This window comes from Maniola jurtina, chromosome 5, assembly GCF_905333055.1.
Source record: "Maniola jurtina chromosome 5, ilManJurt1.1, whole genome shotgun sequence".
NCBI classification, from domain to species: domain Eukaryota; kingdom Metazoa; phylum Arthropoda; class Insecta; order Lepidoptera; family Nymphalidae; genus Maniola; species Maniola jurtina.
In genome coordinates, this window is record NC_060033.1 from 8,971,683 (window position 1) to 8,993,476 (window position 21,794).

At 37.7% G+C, this 21,794-nt stretch overlaps 2 protein-coding genes and 1 non-coding gene across 3 annotated transcripts; 2 read left to right on the forward strand and 1 right to left on the reverse strand.

The window, feature by feature from the left end:
- Positions 1–3,371: 3,371 nt before the first annotated feature.
- LOC123865140 (serine protease 27-like) lies at positions 3,372–11,673 on the reverse strand. The gene is made up of 8 exons (XM_045905985.1): positions 10,774–11,673; positions 9,416–9,605; positions 8,087–8,183; positions 7,594–7,767; positions 5,857–6,006; positions 4,289–4,509; positions 3,563–3,973; positions 3,372–3,422 (listed from the first exon to the last, which is right to left on the reverse strand). Exons 1-7 carry the CDS (start codon positions 11,063–11,065, stop codon positions 3,592–3,594), a joined length of 1,506 nt encoding a protein of 501 aa, XP_045761941.1. The 5' UTR covers positions 11,066–11,673; the 3' UTR covers positions 3,372–3,422; positions 3,563–3,591.
- Positions 11,674–13,467: 1,794 nt separating this feature from the next.
- LOC123865143 lies at positions 13,468–17,217 on the forward strand. Its single transcript, XM_045905987.1, has 3 exons — positions 13,468–13,670; positions 16,305–16,441; positions 16,969–17,217. Exons 1-3 carry the CDS (start codon positions 13,598–13,600, stop codon positions 17,215–17,217), a joined length of 459 nt encoding a protein of 152 aa, XP_045761943.1. The 5' UTR covers positions 13,468–13,597.
- On the forward strand, positions 15,154–15,226 carry Trnaf-gaa. The gene has a single exon. It is a non-coding gene; the product is annotated as a tRNA-Phe (tRNA).
- Positions 17,218–21,794: the final 4,577 nt, after the last annotated feature.

Consider the following 21,794-nt stretch of genomic DNA (forward strand, 5'->3'; position numbering starts at 1 on the left):
CAGCATTATCTGTCACTTCAATGCCCTAGAACGTAAGTAAATGTATTATGGTCTCTCTGTTATTAACCCCCGACCCACAAAGAGGCGTATTATATTAAGTTTGACGTGTGTATCTGTGTATCTGCCTGTGACATCGTAGCTCCTAAACTATAATGAACCGATTTTAATTTACAGATACCCAGATACACAGATACACAAGTCAAACTTATAACACCCCTCTTTTTGGGTCGGGGGTTAAAAAGTAGGGTTCAGACAACTATCGATATGTTAAATTATTATTATGACTATAAGTATAAATGCATTCAACTGAAAAGTCAGTGTCCTATTTTTATATAAAATGATGCATAATCGCAGATTGTTAACCCCATTTATCAGTCAATGCTATTTATCATTATCGTTCAGTAGTTCATTCGCAAATTCATTTAGGTAAAAGAAGTTAGGTATAGGCGTTGGTGAATCAATTGCAATTATTTCTTCCTAAGTATACTGAAACAAGTGAAAATTTTATAATTTTAAAAATTCACGACAACGAAACATACAGGTAAGCGCTGTGGTCTTATTACTGGGAGGTCCCGGGTTCGATTCCCGGTAGAGGTTTGGAATTTTATAATTTCTAAATTTCTGGTCTGGTCCCGTGGGGGGCTTCGGCAGTGGCTAGTTACCACACTACCGGCAAAGCCGTGCTGCCGATTGAGTATTCCGCGTATTCCGGTACCATGCCGTGTAGAATCCAAAGGGGTATGGGTTTAATAAAACTGCCATACCACTTCCAGGTTAGCCCGCTTCCATCTTAGATTACATCATCACTTACCACCAGGTGAGATTACAGTTAAGGGCTAACTTGTACTTATCTGAAAAAGAAAAAAGTGTAAATTTTCAAGTTCTCCGAAAGAAATTCTTTCCATAACTAAGCGGTGAGTGTAGTGTAGCTGTACCTATTATATTAGATTTCACTAAGGACAAGCGCTATAGTGAGATATCTAGTTTAGAACTAAGAATTATCGGGTCGGCACTGACTGTGCCGCTTCCGTTCCTACGTAACAGAGCTCAGATTTTTTACGATCTTCTATTACGTGAACAGAGTCACGGGCGTCTAATAGTTACACACAAAACGCGGTCATCAAACTTGTAAGCCATTGCCAATTTATATAATACATAATACTAGATTGTTAACCCGTTTTTATCAGTCATTGCATTTTTTATCGTGCGGTGATCTGCAGTTTTTTCCTCAAAGTGCATTGATAAGGAACTGCAAGCACGATGATTAAACATAATAATGAGGTTAGGATGATGTACATACCTCGAGGTGCGTAGAAATACACGGCGCTGCAATTGCTTGTATACTTGAATAATTTGAATTTGAACGGATAATGGCAGAAACACATTTGCGACACCTCTAAAAATAGTTTTGTGATGAATTTTGGATAGAAACAGGCGTTAGTTTGCGGAATACCATGATATACCTACCTATACAAGAAACCACAAGTTTAATTTGCTGTAATCCGCCAACAGACAAATCTGTAGATATCAGATACAACGTGCAAATATCAATTCGATATGCAAAGCCCGCCCTCCCACTACTAAATTATCGCGAATAGTGAATATGAGCTATGAGAGAATGAGCTTGTGGTTCCTTGTTTATTTTGTGTTGAGTCAAGTCAACCCATGAAATACAAACATTTCGAAAGCTGTACCTATTGCTATAGAAGCATTTTTCATATTAACGTTCACTGTGCGTAAATCTTGCATTTATTCTTATGGAGATGAGGTAAATTGCAGGAAACTTCTTAATTTCACATTACATCGACCTCGCAGCAGCACGATAGTGTAAATTTTCAAGTTCTCCGAAAGAGTTTCAAAAACTCTGAGTTTCCAAATAACTAAGCGATGAGTAAGTATTTAGATTATATATTTTCAAGTTGCAATTTAAGTTATAAGTATAATAATATGGTAGGTACCTACTATCTTTGAATACAATGGTGTGATGCAAGACCTCCAGCAAATAAACCGTGTAGGGTTTCGGCTGAGGGGTTAGACTTTTTGAGCTCAAGAGAAAGACTACTTGCTGTATATAGTAACTAGTTGGTTTTTAATAATCCCGTGGGAACTCTTTGATTTTACGGGATGAAAAGTAGCCTATGCTTTCAAAAAATTAACGTTTTTTAGGATTCCGTACCTCAAAAGGAAAAACGGAACCCTTACAGGATCACTTTGTTGTCTGTCTGTCTGTCTATCCGTCTGTCCGTCCGTCCGTCCGGCCTCCATCGTGCCTGTCAAGAAAACCTATGGGGTACTTCCCGTTGACCTAGAATCATGAAATTTGGCAGGTAGTTAGGTCTTATAGCACAAGTTCAGTAATAAATCCGACAACCGTGAATTTGTGGTAACATCACAGAAAAAAATTAAAATGTGTTTGAATTTTCAAAGTATGTACCAAGTGGGGTTATGGGGTATCATAATATGAAAGGGCTTTACCTGCACAATCTAAAACAGATTTTCATTTTTTTTTTTTACGCACAATAGTTTTTGATTTACCGTGCAAAATGTCGGAAAAAATATCCGAGTACGGAACCCTCAGTCGCGAGTCTGACTCGCACTTAGCCGGTTTTTTAATTGCTCAACAGTTAACACAAAATTAAGCTGATTCAGTGGTCCCATGGCTCAACACAATATGCCATGCCATGCCCTCTATGTGCAACGAAGAAATTTACAGTTTTGTGTCACTATTCTACTCATCAATAGATGTCGCTTTGGCATTGAAATGCACTATAATCTAGGCACTACACAGTATATGCAGCACAAGCCACAGTTAATACACAGTTTAGTTACCTTCCTCTGGAGGGCATTGCCAGTTGTAGTTACCTATCTCATCGCTAGATGGCCTTATTCCTGTAATTTTCTATAAATTTTCCCACGAACGTATTTTTTTTTTATCTAATAACTGCGTGGATTTTCCTAATATTGCTAACTCGCTTTTGGCCGCGACTTCGTCCGCGTACACATTATATAATTTATAGCCTTTGTTAGGTACCTACCTCTTCTGAATAAAGTAGATTTCTTAATGGTGAAATAATTACTAAAATTGGTTCAGTAGTTTCAAAGTTTATCGATTACAAACAAATCTTTATATTATAGTAATTATTATAATAAATATAGACAGAAAAGGGGGCTTGATCCAGGCAAGCACCTCTAACTTTCACTTGCTTTAAAGGTAAAGCAAAACATCGGTCGTGAGGAAACCTGCATGCCTGAGACTGCCTGAGAGTTCTAAACAATGTTCTCAAAGGTGTGTGAAGACTGCCAATCCGCACTGGGCCAGCGTGGTGGACTATGGCCAAACCCTTCTCATTCGAGGAGATCCGTACTTTGTAGTGAGCCGGCGGTGGGTTGATCATGATGACGATCCTGAGACAAAAATAAGCCTTCGGCAACCTGGGCGGTCTACTCAGCTTCCGGAGCAAGGTTGGATGTCTGGAGTGAAGACTTCGGCGCACAACAGACGGAAACGTTTAAGTGCAGAAACCAGCCCGGAATGAAGAAGAAGGAAGAGACAGAAAGAAACTAAATTTTAGTTCGTAGATGCTAAAATATTTATTTATTTATTAAATACGCTAAAATAGCTTTAGTATTTTCCTCACTGCCTTCGAAATCCGTAGAAGCAAATCCTTCTTTGCTGTCCCCATTAAATATCACCTCTTGCATTGCTAAGGTTCTTAGAAGAAGTTCTGCTTCATTCTTTTCTGCGCCCTCTTCTAAAATCCTCTCATTTATAAGATTAGACAGATTTATCTCATCCATAGTTGTATCATCAATAATACTCTTTGAAACGTCAATTTTTTTGTAATTCCTTCTGAAATGAAATCCGGCCTCTTCAAGTTTTTTCTTGGCCACTTCTAGAAAAGTTGGCGATTTAAGCGTCTCTCTGAGCCAATTCTTTATTTTATTCTTTTTTTCTTCTACTATTGCCTTAAACCTGCAAAAGTATCCATTATGATTTAGGAATGCATGCCCGCGGACCTAATTAAGATGATTACCTGTTCAGTGATATCAATAAGTCCTAACAAAGAATAATGATAATGATTTCAAAATGTTTGCATACCATTCATATTATTCATTCATGTCATGTAGGTACATGGTACATCACTATCCATATATATATATATATATATATATATATATATATATATATATATATATACCCTTTCTTATAAAACCTAAATCCACACGGACGACGTCGCGGGCATCAGCTAGTGTCCCAATAAGTTTGCTAGATAATATGAGTACCTACTTCTGCAACTCGCGCTCTCTTTGCCTGGCTTTCTCTATTTTCGCTTTCAGCTCAGGAACTTTCCAGGCCTCGTTATCGTTGATCGTGGTCTCCACCCAATCGGTTATTTCAGTCACCCTGCTGTAGACCCCAGGGGACCTGGGATCGCCACACTTTTTACCGCCAAATGAGACTATTCCAAGTAAAACGCCATCGCGGACTGCTGGCCCACCTGAATCGTGCTGGAAGCCGAAATAATCAAAAATATTGATTATCTTAAAGAACAAAAAGTTGAGTTTTAGTTGTTATACAAAAAAGGCTGCTTGTGTGCCCTGATGGCTATGTAGCCCTTCATACTTGTGGTACGACGTCACATCGCAAGAACGACCAACACATCTGGTGTGGTTCTCACGATGCGACGAAGTCACACGCGCCGCGCAGTTATTGTGAAAAGGCTCTAAGAACCACAAATAAGATTAGCACCCGCGCGTTTCCCGTAGCGTTCCATTTACAATAGCAAAAAACTTTTAAAGGTTGAGCTAACTAAAAAGTTAAGCCAGTTTAGAAAAACTTTCATCGTCATCAGTAAGAGGCTTTTACTTTCCAAACAAAAAAAAAACATTTTTTGCAAATGGCACGCTTAGCAAGAACGAGTTTGTAAGAGCTGGGATTTAGAATAAAACGCCTCTATTTTTGATTTTCCCGGTTCTTACCGCTAACACCTTGTTAGCGGTAAGAACCGGGATTGAGACATATTATGTGGTTTGAAAGAAAGGAGGGCTAACGAGCACTTAGGTATTAGTCACTATAGATAACGCTAGTATGTTTGGTGATTTTGGTTATTTTAAAAATCCCAGGAAACTCTTCGATTTTCCTGGATAAAAGTAGCCTATACTTTTATCGTCTCCGGGATGCAAGCCGTCTCTCTACCAAATAGATGATACCCGCTGCCCGATTTTTTGCCCGTTCAAGTGAAAATGCAGAGTCTACAGAAAAATTAACAAAAATTAAAAACCTCTCCAAATATGCATTTTCCGGTGCGATGTTGCCATTCCAGCACCTTGGGACTCCAACTTTTATTGGTTTTTCGGGTCCTGCTTATTGCTACTTTAGCTTCGCAACCCGCTGAGCTATTGCTCTGGTTCTCCTATGGGATCTGCTCATTTCTGATTTGATGACGTAAAGAAACGCCAAGCACAGCTTTCTCCATCACCCGCTGAGTGACTCCAAGCTTTCTTATGAGGCCCATATTTAGCTATCATAATATTGTCTCGTATCCATAGTATACTACATATACATACATACTAGCTGATACTCGCGACTTCGTTCGCGTGAATATAGGGGTTTGAAAAATCCCGTGGGAACTCATTGATTTTCCGGGATAAAAAGTAGCCTATGTGTTAATCCAGGGTTATACTCTATCTCCATTCCAAACAGCCAAATGCGTCCAGTAGTTTTTGGGTGTAGTAAAAAAGAGAAACAAACATCCATACGTGCAAACATTCGCATTTATAATATTAGTAGGATCATAGAGATAAAAACGTCCAATTCTCTAGTTACTTACGCTATTGAGTCGACTGTTTACCTACATTACAAGCATCCTTTCCTCCAGTAGCGTATCCAGCACACAGCATCCTCGGCGTGATGTAGAATCTATAAGCCTTCTGACAAGCTTCCAGTTTCATCATAGGAACCGGCACGAAGCGCAACCGGTCCGGAATGTGACCGTAACCGGAATTCTGACATTAACACAACTAAGTATTTAAGTAGATAGGTAGGTACAGTACACGTACTCTTTAAAAAAAATTACAATGAATCGTAGGACTCCATAAAAGTTATATGTAACCATGTTTTGATCATTTCATTTCATAAACTGAGTTAGTTAACTTATTATTATGAAGACCTAAGTTGCACTGTTTGAAGAGTCACATACGAATACGTATACCTACTAGATAGTCTAGATACCTAATGTACTTAATTTGGGTAGAAACGGGCTGTACTCTATAGAAGTCCATGATACACAAGGAATAATTAGCTTAATTTGCACTATAGTCCACAAAAACAGCAAAATTTCTCACTGCTAAACACGCAGGAAAAGCAAAATGGACCACCACTTTACAGTTGTAAATTTTTTTGTTTGGTGCTGCGTAGTGGTGGCTCCTTTTGCTTGCCTGTTAGGTATCTTGCTTTTCACGAATGTTTAGCAGTGGGGGTGCGGGTTTTACCGGATTATAGTAAATTACCTACTTATTGTTCCATGTGGAATAGCTATTAGATAATTCAGAGAGCAGAACTTTGCTGTTTGAAAGATCAATAATGTCATATCATATTGCACCTAGATATTAGTTGGAAACATGTTGGAACGGCCACAGCTGTTCTAACTTCCGAACACAGTTTACTTATCTATCTGCGGTCTATTGTAACACGTAGTTCGAATGGCAGTTTAATTTACCGAGACCAACAACCATCGGTTACTCATTATGCAGAACCAATATAACAATAATTATGTACCGTGGGGTACATAATTGTTATATTGGTTCTTCTCTCTTGTGTACGATACATAATAGTAACTAGTGGGTACCACTAATTACTACTAGGTAAGTACCTATATTATAAAATTACTAAATTAGTTATAAGCACATGAATTGACTGTGATTTATAACGTTATTGGTACAATTCTATTTTAGCACAGTATGCTGAGGTTTATTTTCGCGGGATAGAAGTAGGTAGGTATCTATCTAGAAATGTCTTTTTTGTCCGTGACCCTATTTTAAGAGGGGTCTCTCCGTCACTTGCTCCATACAAACGTAGTTCCAATTTCATTTGAATATTAAGCAACCAAAGTCCATGAAATTTTGCAGACATATTCTAGAAACTAATATTCGGTTTCAAAGTTACGCGGTCTTAAAAATTCACATACAAATCTTTGAGCCCCTGTAATTTTAAAACTACATATTTTTAGAAAAATTTAAAACACCACTGGCACAGAATTGAACACTTGAAAAGAGCAACCGCCGTGTTTCTTGCTGGTTCTTCTCGGTAGGAACGGCATTCCGAACCAGTGGTAGATTATTTTGACGATTCTAAAGTACTTGTAAAGTTTAATTGAATAAAAATATTTTGAATTTTGAATTTTGAACTACGATTGTATGGAGTAAGTGACGGAGAGAGCCCTGTTAAGCTTCAGGTATGCCCATTGTCATATCTTTGAGTTTGTTGAGTGGTATATTACAGTAATACCAAACAAACAAACACACACGACTAAAGAAGATACACTTTCGAATTAATAAAGAAGGTACTAAGTTTAGTGTAAGTTTGGTACTCACATGGGTACTACCCCATCCAGTGACGATGAGGATATCATCGTTTTGTATCAGATATTCTTTTGCAGGCAGGTTCAGAACTGCTATGTTACGGCCGATAGGCATCGGACGGTCAAGACGTAGTAGGGAGAAGTCATAGTCTGCATTGCCTGGAGAATAGCTCTTGGGAAAAAAGACCTAGAAAAAAAAACGGTCAAGGGCAAGTCGAACTCGAACACGAAGGGTTCCGTACCACAAACGCTTTTATGTAGAATTGCAATAGATAGATAGATAGGATGAATGGATGGATGGACGGATGGGTGGATGGGTGGATGGATGGATGGACGGATGGGTGGATGGATGGTTGGATGGATGGATAGATGGATGGATGGATGGATGGATGGATCGATGGATAGATGGATTATATTATAATTGTCCTTCCGGAAATCCAATCTGGAACCAGTCACTTCCATAAGGCCTCTGCACTCACCCCTGCGCGCAGGGGGGTGGCACTAACCTTGTTTACTCTCGCCTGATATCCTCCACGATTGTGAAACGAGCTCCCGGCTCGAATGATGAAGGGAAGGAGTTTCTTCTTATCACCATCATGTGCCCTGGAAATATTATGTAAGTATATAAGTAGGTATATATTTTACTTAGTAAAACTATAAACTAACATAATGCGACTCAATCTGTTGGATACAACCTTCTAAACTAAAATAGAAGGTCTAGAAATATATACACAATATCACATGCAGTTTCATAAGTACAGGTAAATAAGTATCTATTGAGAATGGTAACTGTTATGGCTTCAATTCATTTTACTATTGCAAAGTAGGTATCTTTTAATAAATTCTGATAATATTTAACATTATCCCTTGAAATAGGAAACTTCCACGGTTCCAGAATTTAAATTAATTTCTAATAGGAAATAGGTAGTCAGTACCTAAAACTCAATTATTGCTCATAAACTTTTACAAAGGCGCTTCGTTATTTCGGAGTCGCGTTTCCCGAATTCGTTATCCTTTTTGAGATTAAATGAGATAAAAGTTCTAGCTCTCAAAGAGGTTTGTTGTACGTACTTAGCTATAGTTCATTTACTAAGTACGTATTGAGCGTTACATATATAAAAAATCTGATTTCGCTATAAAGAATTATCTTTATTCATACTAACGCGATAACGTCTTTGTTCTTGTGTCTGTCTGTCTGCCAGTTCTTTACTATCTAACACGTCCCATCCATATAACCGATTGGTTACAAGCGATGCACTTGATGTACAGAGATTCATCATTTTATTAATTCGCCCGCGTGGATTTAGGTTTTTCGATATCCCGTAGGATCTGTTTGATTTTCCGGGATAAAATGTAGCCTATATGCTAATCCAGGATATTATCTATTTCCATTCATTTCAGCCAAATCCGTCTAGTAGTTTTTACGTGAAGGAGTAACAAACATACACACACACATAGACACACACATACACACAAACTTTCGCCTTTATAATATTAGTGTAAATTAAAATTGTTTCGCTGTCAAAGAAATAAGGAGGACTTCGTCTGTGATGGCGTTTGCTGGCGCGCGTGCTGTGCTTGTTTGGAGTGTTTTTTTTTTTGTTAAGAGTGGCTGGTTTTTGTGTTAGTTGGTGTTTTTTGGTGGTGGAACTGACTGGGAAGCGCTCTAAAGGGGCGCCGCGCGTATGTCGGCGGGCGCCGGCGCAGACGGAGTCCATACTTGTATAAATTCAATAACTTGAAAATATCACAAACTTGACATTGGCTAATCAGAGTAAAGCCAGATTTAAAGGAAAAAAAAAAAGAAATAAGGATCAAGAAATAATTAAACATACGACTCCAAGCAATGTCCAGCAGTTAGCACCCACTGCTCATCAATGATGGAACCACCGCACCAGTGCTTGCCGTTCCTGGAGATGGCGACGTTGTACGGGTACATGCAGATACTGGTTTCCATCCCGCCCACGATCCGACGCACCGCGTAGGCGCGGAAAGCCCACGCAAGCTTACGATCGGTGTTCGATTCTGGGAATAATAATGTTGAATTCGAATTTAATTTAAAGGTCAAACATAAAAACCAGCCAAGAGCGAGTCAGACCCGCGCACCGAGGGTTCCGTACACGGGTATTTTTTCCGACATTTTGCACGATAAATCAAGAACTATATAATGCTTAAAAATAAATAAAAATCTGTTTTAGAATGTACAATCAAAGCCCTTTCACATGATACCTCACTTGATATAGTTATTTTACTTTGAAAATTGAAACACATTTTAATTTTTTTTATGATCTAACCATAAATAAACGGTTATCCAGATTCATTCCTTTACTTGTGCTATAAGACCTACCTACCTGCCAAATTTCATGATTCTAGGTCAACTAGAATTAAGTATACTACTCTAATAATACTAGGGAAGTAACCTATAGGTTTTCTTGACGGACACGATGGACGCACGGACGGACGCACAGACAGACAGACAGACAACAAAGTGATGCTATATGATTGTTCCTTTTGAGGTACGGATCCCTAAAAACACAGTTAATAAAGTTTATGAGTACCACCCGGGTATTGTATCGTTGTATCGGGTAGCGCTGCGTTGGCAGACCCCCAACTAGGTGGACAGACGACATCAAATGAGTCTTAGGAAGCCATGAGGCGGTGTGGCGTATGAAAGCTGTGAACATCTATCAGTTGATGACGGTGACTTGCGTATAACCTGTACCTACTGAAACAGCTTCATACTAGCTTCTCCTTTCAGCAAAGGTGATGATTGCTCTAAGCAATAAGGTCGTCTTTGCACACAATAATTGTTTTTTTTTCTATTTCTCCCTTTTGTGTTGTGTTCCTTATCATGTTTTTGTGTGTCATGAAGATTTCATCTATCTATCTATGTACTGAAAGGATACAATCCAGTAGTTGTATTCATCTCACGATTTAGATCATTTTCTCTCATAAAGTGTAGCCGGACTTTGTCCCGTGTACAAGAATAATAAGTAATTCATAATGCACACGTTGAAAGCGTCATAACTTAATCATAAGTCAAAGCCCATAATTAGGTAGTCATTTTTAATACAAGTGTAGATAAAAATGTGTAAGACAAGAAATAATTTAGAGTTTTTACAAAAACCAAACAATTTTAATTCAAACTAACATTTTTTTTCTAGTTTCGTATGAATTTTTAACCTGATATTACCTGGGTAAACTTTATCATCCTTTCTTATCTGATACCGTGTCGATGTGTTATCGTTCATGAATCTGTACCTCTCTTCTAACAGTGATACAATATCTTCATCGTTAAGTTTTTCATCATCATCATTGCTTACATAACTTTCACCACTATTCACAACACCTTGGGGAATAGATTCAACTATATCAGCGTATGAATTTCTACTGTAATATTCATCTTTAAATTCTTGTGCATTTAAATTCAAAACTAAGTTGTGTAACATAACTAATCTGTATATAGTTTCTTTCATAAAATACATTTTTGTTTGTACTTGTATTTTCACGTATACCTCCTGTTTATATTTTCGCTCATAGTACGTACTGAAAATAGTATTAAAGATTTATGTTTGTTATTTATGGCAAGTTATAAAATTGCAACAAAGGCGATGCCTCTCTATTTATTTTTGTGATTTATCTGTTGTTTAAATATCATTTTCGATGCATGAATTCATAGTATAATTTATTTTAACCTTAACTTTTATATTGAACCAAACTACTAAAGTTTTTAAGAACACAAATTTTATTAATTAACATTTTTGTCATCTTTTGTTTGTTAGTTTTTTTTTAATGTACAGTAACTGTAGATTATAACTGCTTAGATTTCAAGACATAAAAACTTGATTTTACAGACGAGTCCATTGCAAAATCCTTTGCTACTATAAAATGTTTTATGTTCTTTTTACGACAAAGCGCACTTAGTTTACACGAATTCCGCTGTTTCGAGAGTGGGAATACGTGATGAAATAAGTAGGTATATAGAAATAGTTCAAACATCCAAATTGCCAGGCTTTGGAGGAAGTAATTCTATGAAAAAGATGGCACATGGCCACAAGACCTGTCAAACCTGTCAAAGGCAAGGAGAGAGTCTGCAAGGGACGCATTTTCATCACCATCATCATCAACCTATAACAGTTTCACTCTTGGTCACGGTTCCCCTCTCAGAATGAGAAGGGTTTGGTCATAGACCGTAGTTCACCACGCTATCCAAGTGGAGATTGGTTGACTTCACACACCTTTAAGAAGATTATGGAGAAGTCCAAGTATGCTGATTTTCTCAGGATGTTTTCCTTCACCATTTAAGCAAGTTATATTTAATAGCTTAAAACGCACATAACTCCGACAAGTTAGAAGTGTGTGCTCGAACCCCCGACCTTCCCTAGGCTAACTATTGAATATTCGAGTGAAGTAAGTAACATCATATGCACCATTTCTTTGGTTTGGCGATCACAATAGATCGATAACGGTCAAAGTGATACAGGGTCTGAAGTGCCCTGCATAGCCGACAAACTAACAAGAAGAAGACGATCATAATGCACCGTAAAGATACGTAAGTCGAGGTCACGTCAACGCCGACCCCAGCTGAAGTTGTCAGCAGCATTTTTTCGATGCAATCGATTCCACGATGCGGCCGAGCCTTGCTGCCGATGATATGCACGCATTTTCAGCATTGAAAAACGAATTGAAATACACTTTGTGTTTTGTAACTGGTCGACCGTATTTAATGTAAATATTAATTCTTTTTTTATTTCTGTAGTTTCTTAATATTTTTAGTTTATTTTCTGTGTTTTTCGTTGTTTTTTATATGCGTTATTCAATTGTGTGCTCCAATTTTGCGGCTCTTGCACATCTTGTTGCTCGCGTCGTCGCCTGGTAGTACATAAAAGATGGCGATATCATCGCGATTAATCTACCAGCCCACTACTGAAAACGGATGCCCTCTCAGAATGAGAAGGGTTTAATTAGGCCATAGTCCACCATGCGGGCCCAGTGCAAATTGGCAGACTTCACACACCTTTGAGAACATTATAGAGAACTCGCAAGAATACAGGTTTCCTCACGATACTTTACTTACCCATTTCTGTTAAGAAATTCTGTTTCTACGAGGCAAAATCTTATAAGAAGATACATGAAAAGAGGTTTTGTTTTGGAACGCAGTACCTAGTAATTAAGGATCTGGTCCCACAAGGGACCGTAAAAGGTCCAAAATGATTTAAAAGACCCAGTATAAAGACCCGATGGTACGTAAACACGCTTTGACCGGTCGATTAGTTCGGTTTTGCATCGCCGGCTTTAATTAAAATAGCTAAAAGGTTGTGTGTACTTTGTCAGGCCGGAGAAAAAAGGTTGTTTGTTTTATTCAAGGCTGAAACTCCGTATCACATGACTCGTATCTTTAGTTAAGTATTTTTTAACCAGCTTTCAAGAGAGGAGTTATTTATTGTTGAAGCATTGGTTCCGTACCTTCGCGCATCGTAAAAGAAAATAACAGTTTTATTTTTCTTCTGATGTAACAACAAATGGACGGTTTTCGGATTTAACCCTCTACTTGTGCTATAGGACATTGCTACAAGCCGAATTTCATGACTCTAGGTCAACGGGAAGTACCTACCCGATAGGTTTTAATGTCCTTAATGGGTCTTGACATACAGACAGACAGACAACAAAGTGGACCCTATAGGGGTTACTTTTTCTCTGAAGATACGGATCCCTAAAAATGAGATAAGTACCTACTACCCTACACTACTTAACTCTAAAAACATCGACATATAAAAGATAATTATAACGTACAATTATGGGTTATAATAATTTATTCATCCAAGGTTATAACTTATATTCTCTTTGAAGAAAATGATGTCAAATACCATCAAAAGTTGTCACAACAATAGAGTGTCTTATGCCCTTATGCAATATTTAATATTTTATTTACAGTATAATATTATTATAGAGAAATTTCCATCGTCTTTCAGTTTGCTATTTTCTTTATTAATAGAACAGAAAACTATAAGCATGTTATGACAAGCACAGCTGCAATAGTAATTGCATTTTCCCTGCTGATTTATGAGCTGACCTTACTACCTAACAGCTGTGAGTATAGGACTTTTACTCGTGTTGTATTTATAGGCTGTATATCTAAGTAGCATGACTATTAATATGAATGTGGGCGAAAAGGTATCTCTTCCATGGCTGGTTTTTAAGGAAATTACGAGTGTATGATCAGACAAGGCAGATGGATACAATTCACATCCATAGCTACTCTTATGGTCATATATCCTCGTATATCCTCGTACCAGCTTATTGGAAACTACCGTCAAACTTGAGCTATATACCTACGTCTCTGCCACTCACCACATCTACCAAACCGATTTGGAAATTGGACGGTGACATGCTTGGGAAGAAAATCTAATATTTTGAGGGGATTGGATTTTCTACCCTGTAATATTATGCCCACATGTGACTGGCGTATCCAATGTTTGTTACAAATCTGCGACGCATTGCGGGCATGTCAAGATACAATTTGCATTATTATAATATTGAGACAGTTGAAGTCCGCCCCTTCATGCACCTGGATTTGGGTTTTCAAAAATCCTAAGGGATCTTTTTGATTTTCCGTTATAAAAGTAGCCTATGTCGTTTTTCGTCCGTTGCTCTGTTGCGACGTGATTGAAGGACAAACGAATAAACAAACACGCTTTTGCATTTATGGGTAGTGAGGGCTAGAGATGGATTTAAATTTTTTCGTTTTTTTAACCGACTTCCAAAAAAGGAGGAGGTTCTCAATTCGTCGGGATCTTTTTTTTTTTTTTTTTTTTATTTTTTTTATGTATGTTCCCCGATTACTCAAAGGCCCCTGGACCGATTTGGAAAATTTTTTTTTGTTTGAAAGGGTATACTGTGCAGGTGGTCCCATATAAATTTGGTGAAGATCTGATGAATATCTTCGGAGATGGAGAACAGAACTCCTCAATGGATAGGAGCAAATTGCTCGCGATCACTGTAATAGCTTAGTAAACAGTAGGGTTTTAACTGGGCATAGCATATTATAGTACAGTGGGGCCACTAAAAATTGTGAAATAAAAAATTTTCAAAAGAAAAATAAAACCGACTTCAAAAACCAAAAACACTAAAAAGTAGAAAATAATTTTTGTTTAGCTACACATGTAATGTACCTAGGTATGAAGTCGGGCGAGCTTCACTCTTGGATTTCTAATTTTGTTTTAATATGCTCGCTCGACTTCATACCTAGGTACATTACATGTGTAGCTAAACAAAAATTATTTTCTACTTTTTAGTGTTTTTGGTTTTTGAAGTCGGTTTTATTTTTCTTTTGAAAATTTTTATCGAGTCCTAACCACATAAATTAAATTACCTATTAAGTTTTAAATTAATTATAATTGACCATGCCTGATCATGTTACTTATGATCTGGCAACTTGGCAACTGGCAAGGGGCAGAGAGATTTTTATCCCCGAACACTTTTGTGCACAATATGACGTGGGGACTTGGTGACGCGGTGGTAGGTAATTGAGCACCAGTTGTATGTAAACTGCATTATTGTAACTGGTATTACAGCCGAAATAGCTCAGTTGGGAGAGCGTTAGACTGAAGATCTAAAGGTCCCTGGTTCGATCCCGGGTTTCGGCAAGCATACGTTTTGTTTGATCAACTTTTGGTATATTAAATGGCAAATGTGGTGATACCAAAATAAATTGTAATTTCTATTTTAACCTGCATTTGAGCAAATGAACAAGTAAATAAATATTTTTATAGTTTTGCTATCCACAAATATTGGTAATAGCTCAACGCTCTAAGAGTAAACTGAAATCAAAACACCACCCATTGCAATATTGTCGTAGGTAGTAGGGACCAACTGCTAATAGATACAAGTTTTATGCTTAGTTATTAGATGGCATAGATTCACCTATTTCTATTTATCTCGCCAATAAATAACTCTTATAAAACAGTAATTAATATTCTAAATTAAATTAAAAGTTATGGTTGTTCTTTTATCTAGTAAACTATTAATCTCCTTAATTAAGTATCAAGTAAGTATAATATTACTTAGTTCCTTTAGACTCGTGCCAAGAACTCGAGAATAATCACAGTAAAAACCATGAATGTACGTAGAATAGGTACCTACTGGTCGCGGAAAGCCTTTGTTTCTCTCACAAAATACTGTCAGTAGACAAACATGTAGAGAGAACTCCACAATAGGACGTCCATCAAACATGTCCACTATGTGGAGCCTTGTACAAACAAATCAGAAACCGGGTACATTTTGATTGATGCATAGCGTTCGACGCAACCATTTTTATTGGTTGAATTTATGGTGCTCTTGCTTCTTCTATTTAATAGCACAAGTGTGCTAGTTAAGTCGGAGACAACCGAACGGTCCGATTTTTATCAGACTGGCTGTTTTGAACGGTAAGAATCAGAGTTCGATTTGGCTCGAACAACACACACTGTCATATTCTGAGCACGTAACTACTCATATGTTCTGAAGATCTTCTGAAGCCTTTTATCTCGTTAACATAAACTGTGAGTTTCTGTCCTGTTCCAGTTTCTATTCATATTAAATGACGGATTTACCTACAATAATAATGACAGAATTACGGTAGGGCCTGTGTCCTCCTTTGTTTCGCAGCGAGAGTTTAAAAATCATCCTCACTCCTTTAAATCGTTTTTTCTTACTTATAAAGACGTTAAAAAATTTATATTACAGCTACCCTCATCAAAGGAGAGCATCCAGAATCGAAGTTGGTGTTCCTTTTAACTCTATGCTTGCTGTTGAAAGGATTTCCTTTGTGTCCCGGGATCATAGCCCGGACGACTTTCTTTCCAGCATGTCTTTTAGTGGAGGTGAGGTGTTTATAATTTCTATTAGACTATACCTATTATAAAAATAACTGTTCCGTACCATAAAAGGAAAAAAGGAACTCTTACCTATAGGAAGATCATTTGTCTGTCTGTCCGTCTGTCTTCTAGGGACTTCCACACGCCACGATTTTGCGCCGCCTGAATTCAGCGGCTCCCTGCGACTCGTTTGGTGTCGCCTGTTCACCTGGTGAGGGTTCTTTCAACGCAGTCTAGCACCTCCACCATTCTAGCACCTTCGGACTCCCACTTCTATCGATTCTTTTAAACAATGCGCGAAATACCACTGAACAACTCGTATGTAGATTACTCTGTTTCTCCTACGGATCTCCTTCTTTCTGATTTGATCACGTAGAGAAACTCCAAGCAGAGCTCTCTCCATCGCCCGCTGAGTGACTCTGAACTTTCTTATGAGGCCCATAGTTTAGTGCTAAGCATAAGTTAAACTGGCTGGACAACTAAATTGGAATAATCTGAGCCGGGAATTAAAATCGTGATTATTTACTTTTCAGATACCGTTATCCCTGACTATACTAGAGAGTTCCCTGATATATGTGTGGAAACCACTTCAAGAGTATTTACTCCTTTACTCTGATGATATTCTGGTACATCTGTATGAAGACACGCGGTATATGTGGTTAGTCTGCCCTCTTTGCTGCGGTAAAAGCGGTTGTAACGAAATTTTTACTAACCTGGTACTTAAAGTGATGAGTTTTGTATTTTTGATAACAATTTGTTTTGCATTAAAGAATAAAGCTTGAAAACTATTTTTTTTAGTTCTGTAGGTACCTACCTATGAATTACTGGAAAAACACATTGGGAAGCAATATCCAATCCCGCACCATTCGACTATTCCTAACTGTTAGGTAACCCAGAGCATAGATTTAGGTTGAAATCTATAGAGCGCACTTTAGAATTATAAAGTTTCAGTTATAAAACGAGACAAATTTATGCCAGCAGTATAACGATGTCTCGTTTTAACAGTGTATTAAGTCTGAGCAAAGTCAAAGTGCGCTCTATAGATCTTACTCAGTGTCAGAGTACCTGCTTACCTATAATAAGCACAAAGTACTTAGGTTCGCCAAATCGTCCTAGACTTTCAATATTAGGTGCATAGGTTGTATGATATTAGGTATTTTTTGACAGTGGGTAAAATCAAAGTATTTTTGGAGATTTGCTTTTGATTTGCTATTGATTTTCATGGATTTAAAGCAATGCGCTAAAATAAACAAAACACCAGCGCAGCGTTAACACATTGCATTACAATGACAAATGAATATAATATGAGGGTACCTATTTCCTTGTCATCCATTTAATAAGGGTCCTGGATGTCACGTAATGAATAAATATTAGGGTGAAGGGTAGAGTGGGTAGGTATAACAAGTAACAGATTTATTTCCCCGGATCTCCAAACAGCCCACGTAGCATGACAGTAAAAGATTCGCATGCCAATCATACAGGGATTTATGAGAGTGAGCGCTTGCTACTATCTGCTACAGATGTGACCAATAATAATATTGATCTAGGATAACCTACGTAATTAAATCATCCCCTTCATCTAGATGGGGAGGTATCCACCCTAGGGGTATTTTAGGGGGGATAAACGGAATGACCCGGCTAGTTTTGACGAAATTTGGTATAGTAGAGAAAGAGTATAGATAGATAGCTTGCACCCCGGGGAAGTACTTTTGGTCCGATAAAGTTCTCACGTGATTTTTAAAACGCCTAAATCGACATGGACAAATTCTCGGGCAACATTCTACTTGGTACTGAGATGCTTGTATCTTAGAGACAGACATAGATTACTTTTGATTCCGGAAAATCAGAGAGTTTCCACGGGATTTAAAACTTAAATCCACGCGGACGACGTCGTGGCCATAATCTAGCGGATGTAAAAATAAAGGAGACTGATAGAAAAACTAAGGTACCTAACTGATTGAGCTACATGTCACGTATTTTTGAAAATCGATATAGGTTTGGGTCCCAAAGTATTGGGAAGGTGACACTATAGGGAGGACATATATTTACGATATCAAACGAGTCTGAAATGTGAAAATTCCTAGAGTCTACAAGCCAGTCTGACCTGACCGTGAAATGTGAAAATTCCTCAGATTCCTACTCGTACATGCTTCAAGATAATTAGCTAAGAAGAAGCAGCAATTGAGACGACTAACATATTATATAACATTAATTCGTTTGACTACGTAATGAGATGAAAATATCTAAAATAATCATCATTTATTTTTGCTAAAATTTTAGTTTGTCTTGGAATATCGTCGGTTATGTATTTATTATATTACTAGCTGATGCCCGCGACTTCGTCCGCGTGGATGTAGGTTTTTCGAAATCCCCACGGGACTCTTTGATTTTCCGGGATAAAAAGTAGCCTATGTGTTAAACCAGGATATTATCTATCTCCATTCTGAATTTCAGCCGAATCCGTCCAGTGGTTTTCGCGTGAAGGAGTAACAAACATACACACACACACACACACACACACACACACACATACAAACTTTCGCCTTTATAATATTAGTGTGATATTATCTACTAGCTGTGCCCGCGACTTCGTTCGCGTGGAATAGTGACTTTTCAGGCAGCGTGATTCTTTAAATTGACATAACTTTTTTATTTATGAACCGATTGACATGAAATAAACACTAAATGTTAAGTGAAGCTTACTACAATATATTAGTGAAAACCGTATCTAAATCGAATAAGCCGTTTCTGATATTAGCGTGCACAAACACACAGACAAACAGACAAAAAAAAATTAATTACAATTTCGGGTTCGGCATCGATATAATAACAACCCCTGCTAATTTTTTTTAAAATATTTCCATTGTACAGACACCACTTTTCTACAATTTTATTATATGTATAGATATCAATACAAATCAATTGCCAATTAATATCAATACAATTCAAATATAGTTGAAAGATCATCACTTGAGAAAGTCTCGACCGTTTTGACTGACTTTGTTTGTTGTATTCGTAGTTTAGCAAGAGTACCTATTAGACAAGATTGAAAGAAAATTCTTAGAAAATCCTCAATAAAAAAATTCAGCCTACGCAAAAGTTTAAAGAAGTTAAGGGTGATAATTATTTCGCAAATAAATCTTATGTTTACTAACCTCCTTTAATCACCCTGCTTACTACTTACGGAAAAATATATTTATTATCTTTATTTTAAAGTGGGACCACTTTCGTATTCCAGCAGGAAACGTTTTAGGCATTTAAGGCACATTGCCAACCTGTTGCCGTATATCTATAAAACGCTTTATCCGTATAGGAAGTTAATTTTCTGATTTCCAATGTATGTGTGCATATAGTGCGTACATTTTGAGATCTCACTCGCCATTTTATGTGTCAACTGTCACGTTAAAAGTACGGTTCGCCTTTTTTTCTTTCTCTCGTCTGGCTTTACAAAGATTAGCCAGTTTCAAGTTTGTAGTTATTTTTATTTGTGACAAGTTAGGGAAACTGTACAAGTATGGACCCCGTTTGTGCCGGCGCTCGCCGACACACGCACGGTACCCCCTTAGAGCGCTTTCCAGTCAGTTTTAACAAAAAAAAAACACTCCAAAAAGGCAGAGCACGCCCGCCAGCTAACACCAACACAGACGAAGTCCACGGTTCGCCTTTCAAATAAGGACAAATCGTAGTTTTGACATGACATTTGGCATTATATAGAACTATGGCGGGTGAGATCTCAAAATATATGCATTATACTATATTTTATATCACAAGATCATGCTATGACTAATCAAAACTATACTCATAATAAAAGTAAGTCACTCCAATTAAAGAATTGTGTACACACCGGGGAATGGGTGTAACCGGCATTCCGGTTAATTGAATGACCGACAATTACAGAATATTACTGGAATTGTCATTTCGTAGGTATATTACTATACTTAAAAATATTGTGACGACACTCAGAAATAAAAGAAATTAACTTGTATAAACCAACAGGACTTTAATTCCGATATTCACAAGATTATATGCAGTAAATAAATCACTCAAAACTACACGTAATAATGCACGCACGCGGCCCGACAACCGCTTTTATGCGTAGCCAACACTCCTCTCCTCTCCTCTCCTCTCCGCACCTCTCCTCGCCTCGGCTCGACACGCCTCGCCTCGCCACTACTCGCTGCTCTCTCCCTCTCTCTCTCTCTCGCCGCTCATCGCGCGTTACAGTCGGCCATCCTGAAACAATTGCACCGCAATTGGCGCGGCGCAAAAACATACTTTAGCTCTCCAATTGAATCTCCTCAGCTCACAATTTTAAACTTTACTCAATTAGGATTTTTGACCTTTACCAGTTGCCCAGTTTAAACCAACTGCTCACATTAAACCAATTGTTCAATCTGAACCAACTGCCCAATCTTAACCAACTGTTCAATGTAACCAACTGCTCAAACTAAACCAAGTGCTTAATCTAAATCAACTGCTCAATCTAAACATATTACTCAAAGTCTCAATCTTAAACAACTGCTCAATTTAAATCAACTGTTTGAACTAGACCAACTACTCAAACTAAACAAACTGCTCAAATTAAACCAACTACTCAGTCTAAGCCAACTGCTCACTTGAACCAACTGCTCATCCCAGCCAAGTGCTTGATCTGGACCAACTGTTTAATCTAAACCAACTGCTCAATCTCAACCAACAGCTCAATCTAAATTAACTGCTCTATCTAAATCAACTACTCATTCCAAACTAACTGCTCAATCTTAACCAACTGCTCAATCTTAACCAACTGCTCAATCTTAACCAACTGCTCTAACTAAACTAACTGCTCTACCTAAACTAACTGCTCTACCCAAACTAACTGCTCTACCTAGACTAACTGCTCTACCTAAACTGACTGCTCTACTTAAACTAACTGCTCAATCATAACCAACTGCTCTATCTAAATCAACTACTCAATCTAAACTAACTGCTAAATCTTAACCAACTGCTTAATCTAAACTAACTGCTCTACCCAAACTAACTGCTCAATCATGACCAACTCTCATTTGGTCTGGCTGATCTGGACCAATTGTTTAATCTAAACCAACTGCTCAATCTCAACCAACGGCTCAATCTAAACTAACTGCTCTATCTAAATCAACTACTCATTCCAAACTAACTGCTCAATCTTTACCAACTGCTCTAACTAAACTAACTACTCTACCTAAACTAACTGCTCTACCCAAACTAACTGCTCTACCTAGACTAACTGCTCTACCTAAACTAACTACTCTACTTAAACTAACTGCTCAATCATAACCAACTGCTCTATCTAAATCAACTACTCAATCTAAACTAACTGCTCAATCTTAACCAACTG

Coding starts and splice junctions, on each gene's coding strand:
- LOC123865140 (XM_045905985.1), bottom strand. CDS start 11,065: ATGTATTTTATGAAAGAAACTATATACAGATTAGTTATGTTACACAAC. Junction 8,184..9,415: donor GCTGGACATTGCTTGGAGTC/GTATGTTTAATT, acceptor TAATATTTCCAG/GGCACATGATGGTGATAAGA. Junction 4,510..5,856: donor GAGGAAAGGATGCTTGTAAT/GTAGGTAAACAG, acceptor TTCGGCTTCCAG/CACGATTCAGGTGGGCCAGC.
- LOC123865143 (XM_045905987.1), top strand. CDS start 13,598: ATGACAAGCACAGCTGCAATAGTAATTGCATTTTCCCTGCTGATTTAT. Junction 13,671..16,304: donor GACCTTACTACCTAACAGCT/GTGAGTATAGGA, acceptor TTTATATTACAG/CTACCCTCATCAAAGGAGAG. Junction 16,442..16,968: donor CAGCATGTCTTTTAGTGGAG/GTGAGGTGTTTA, acceptor TTTACTTTTCAG/ATACCGTTATCCCTGACTAT.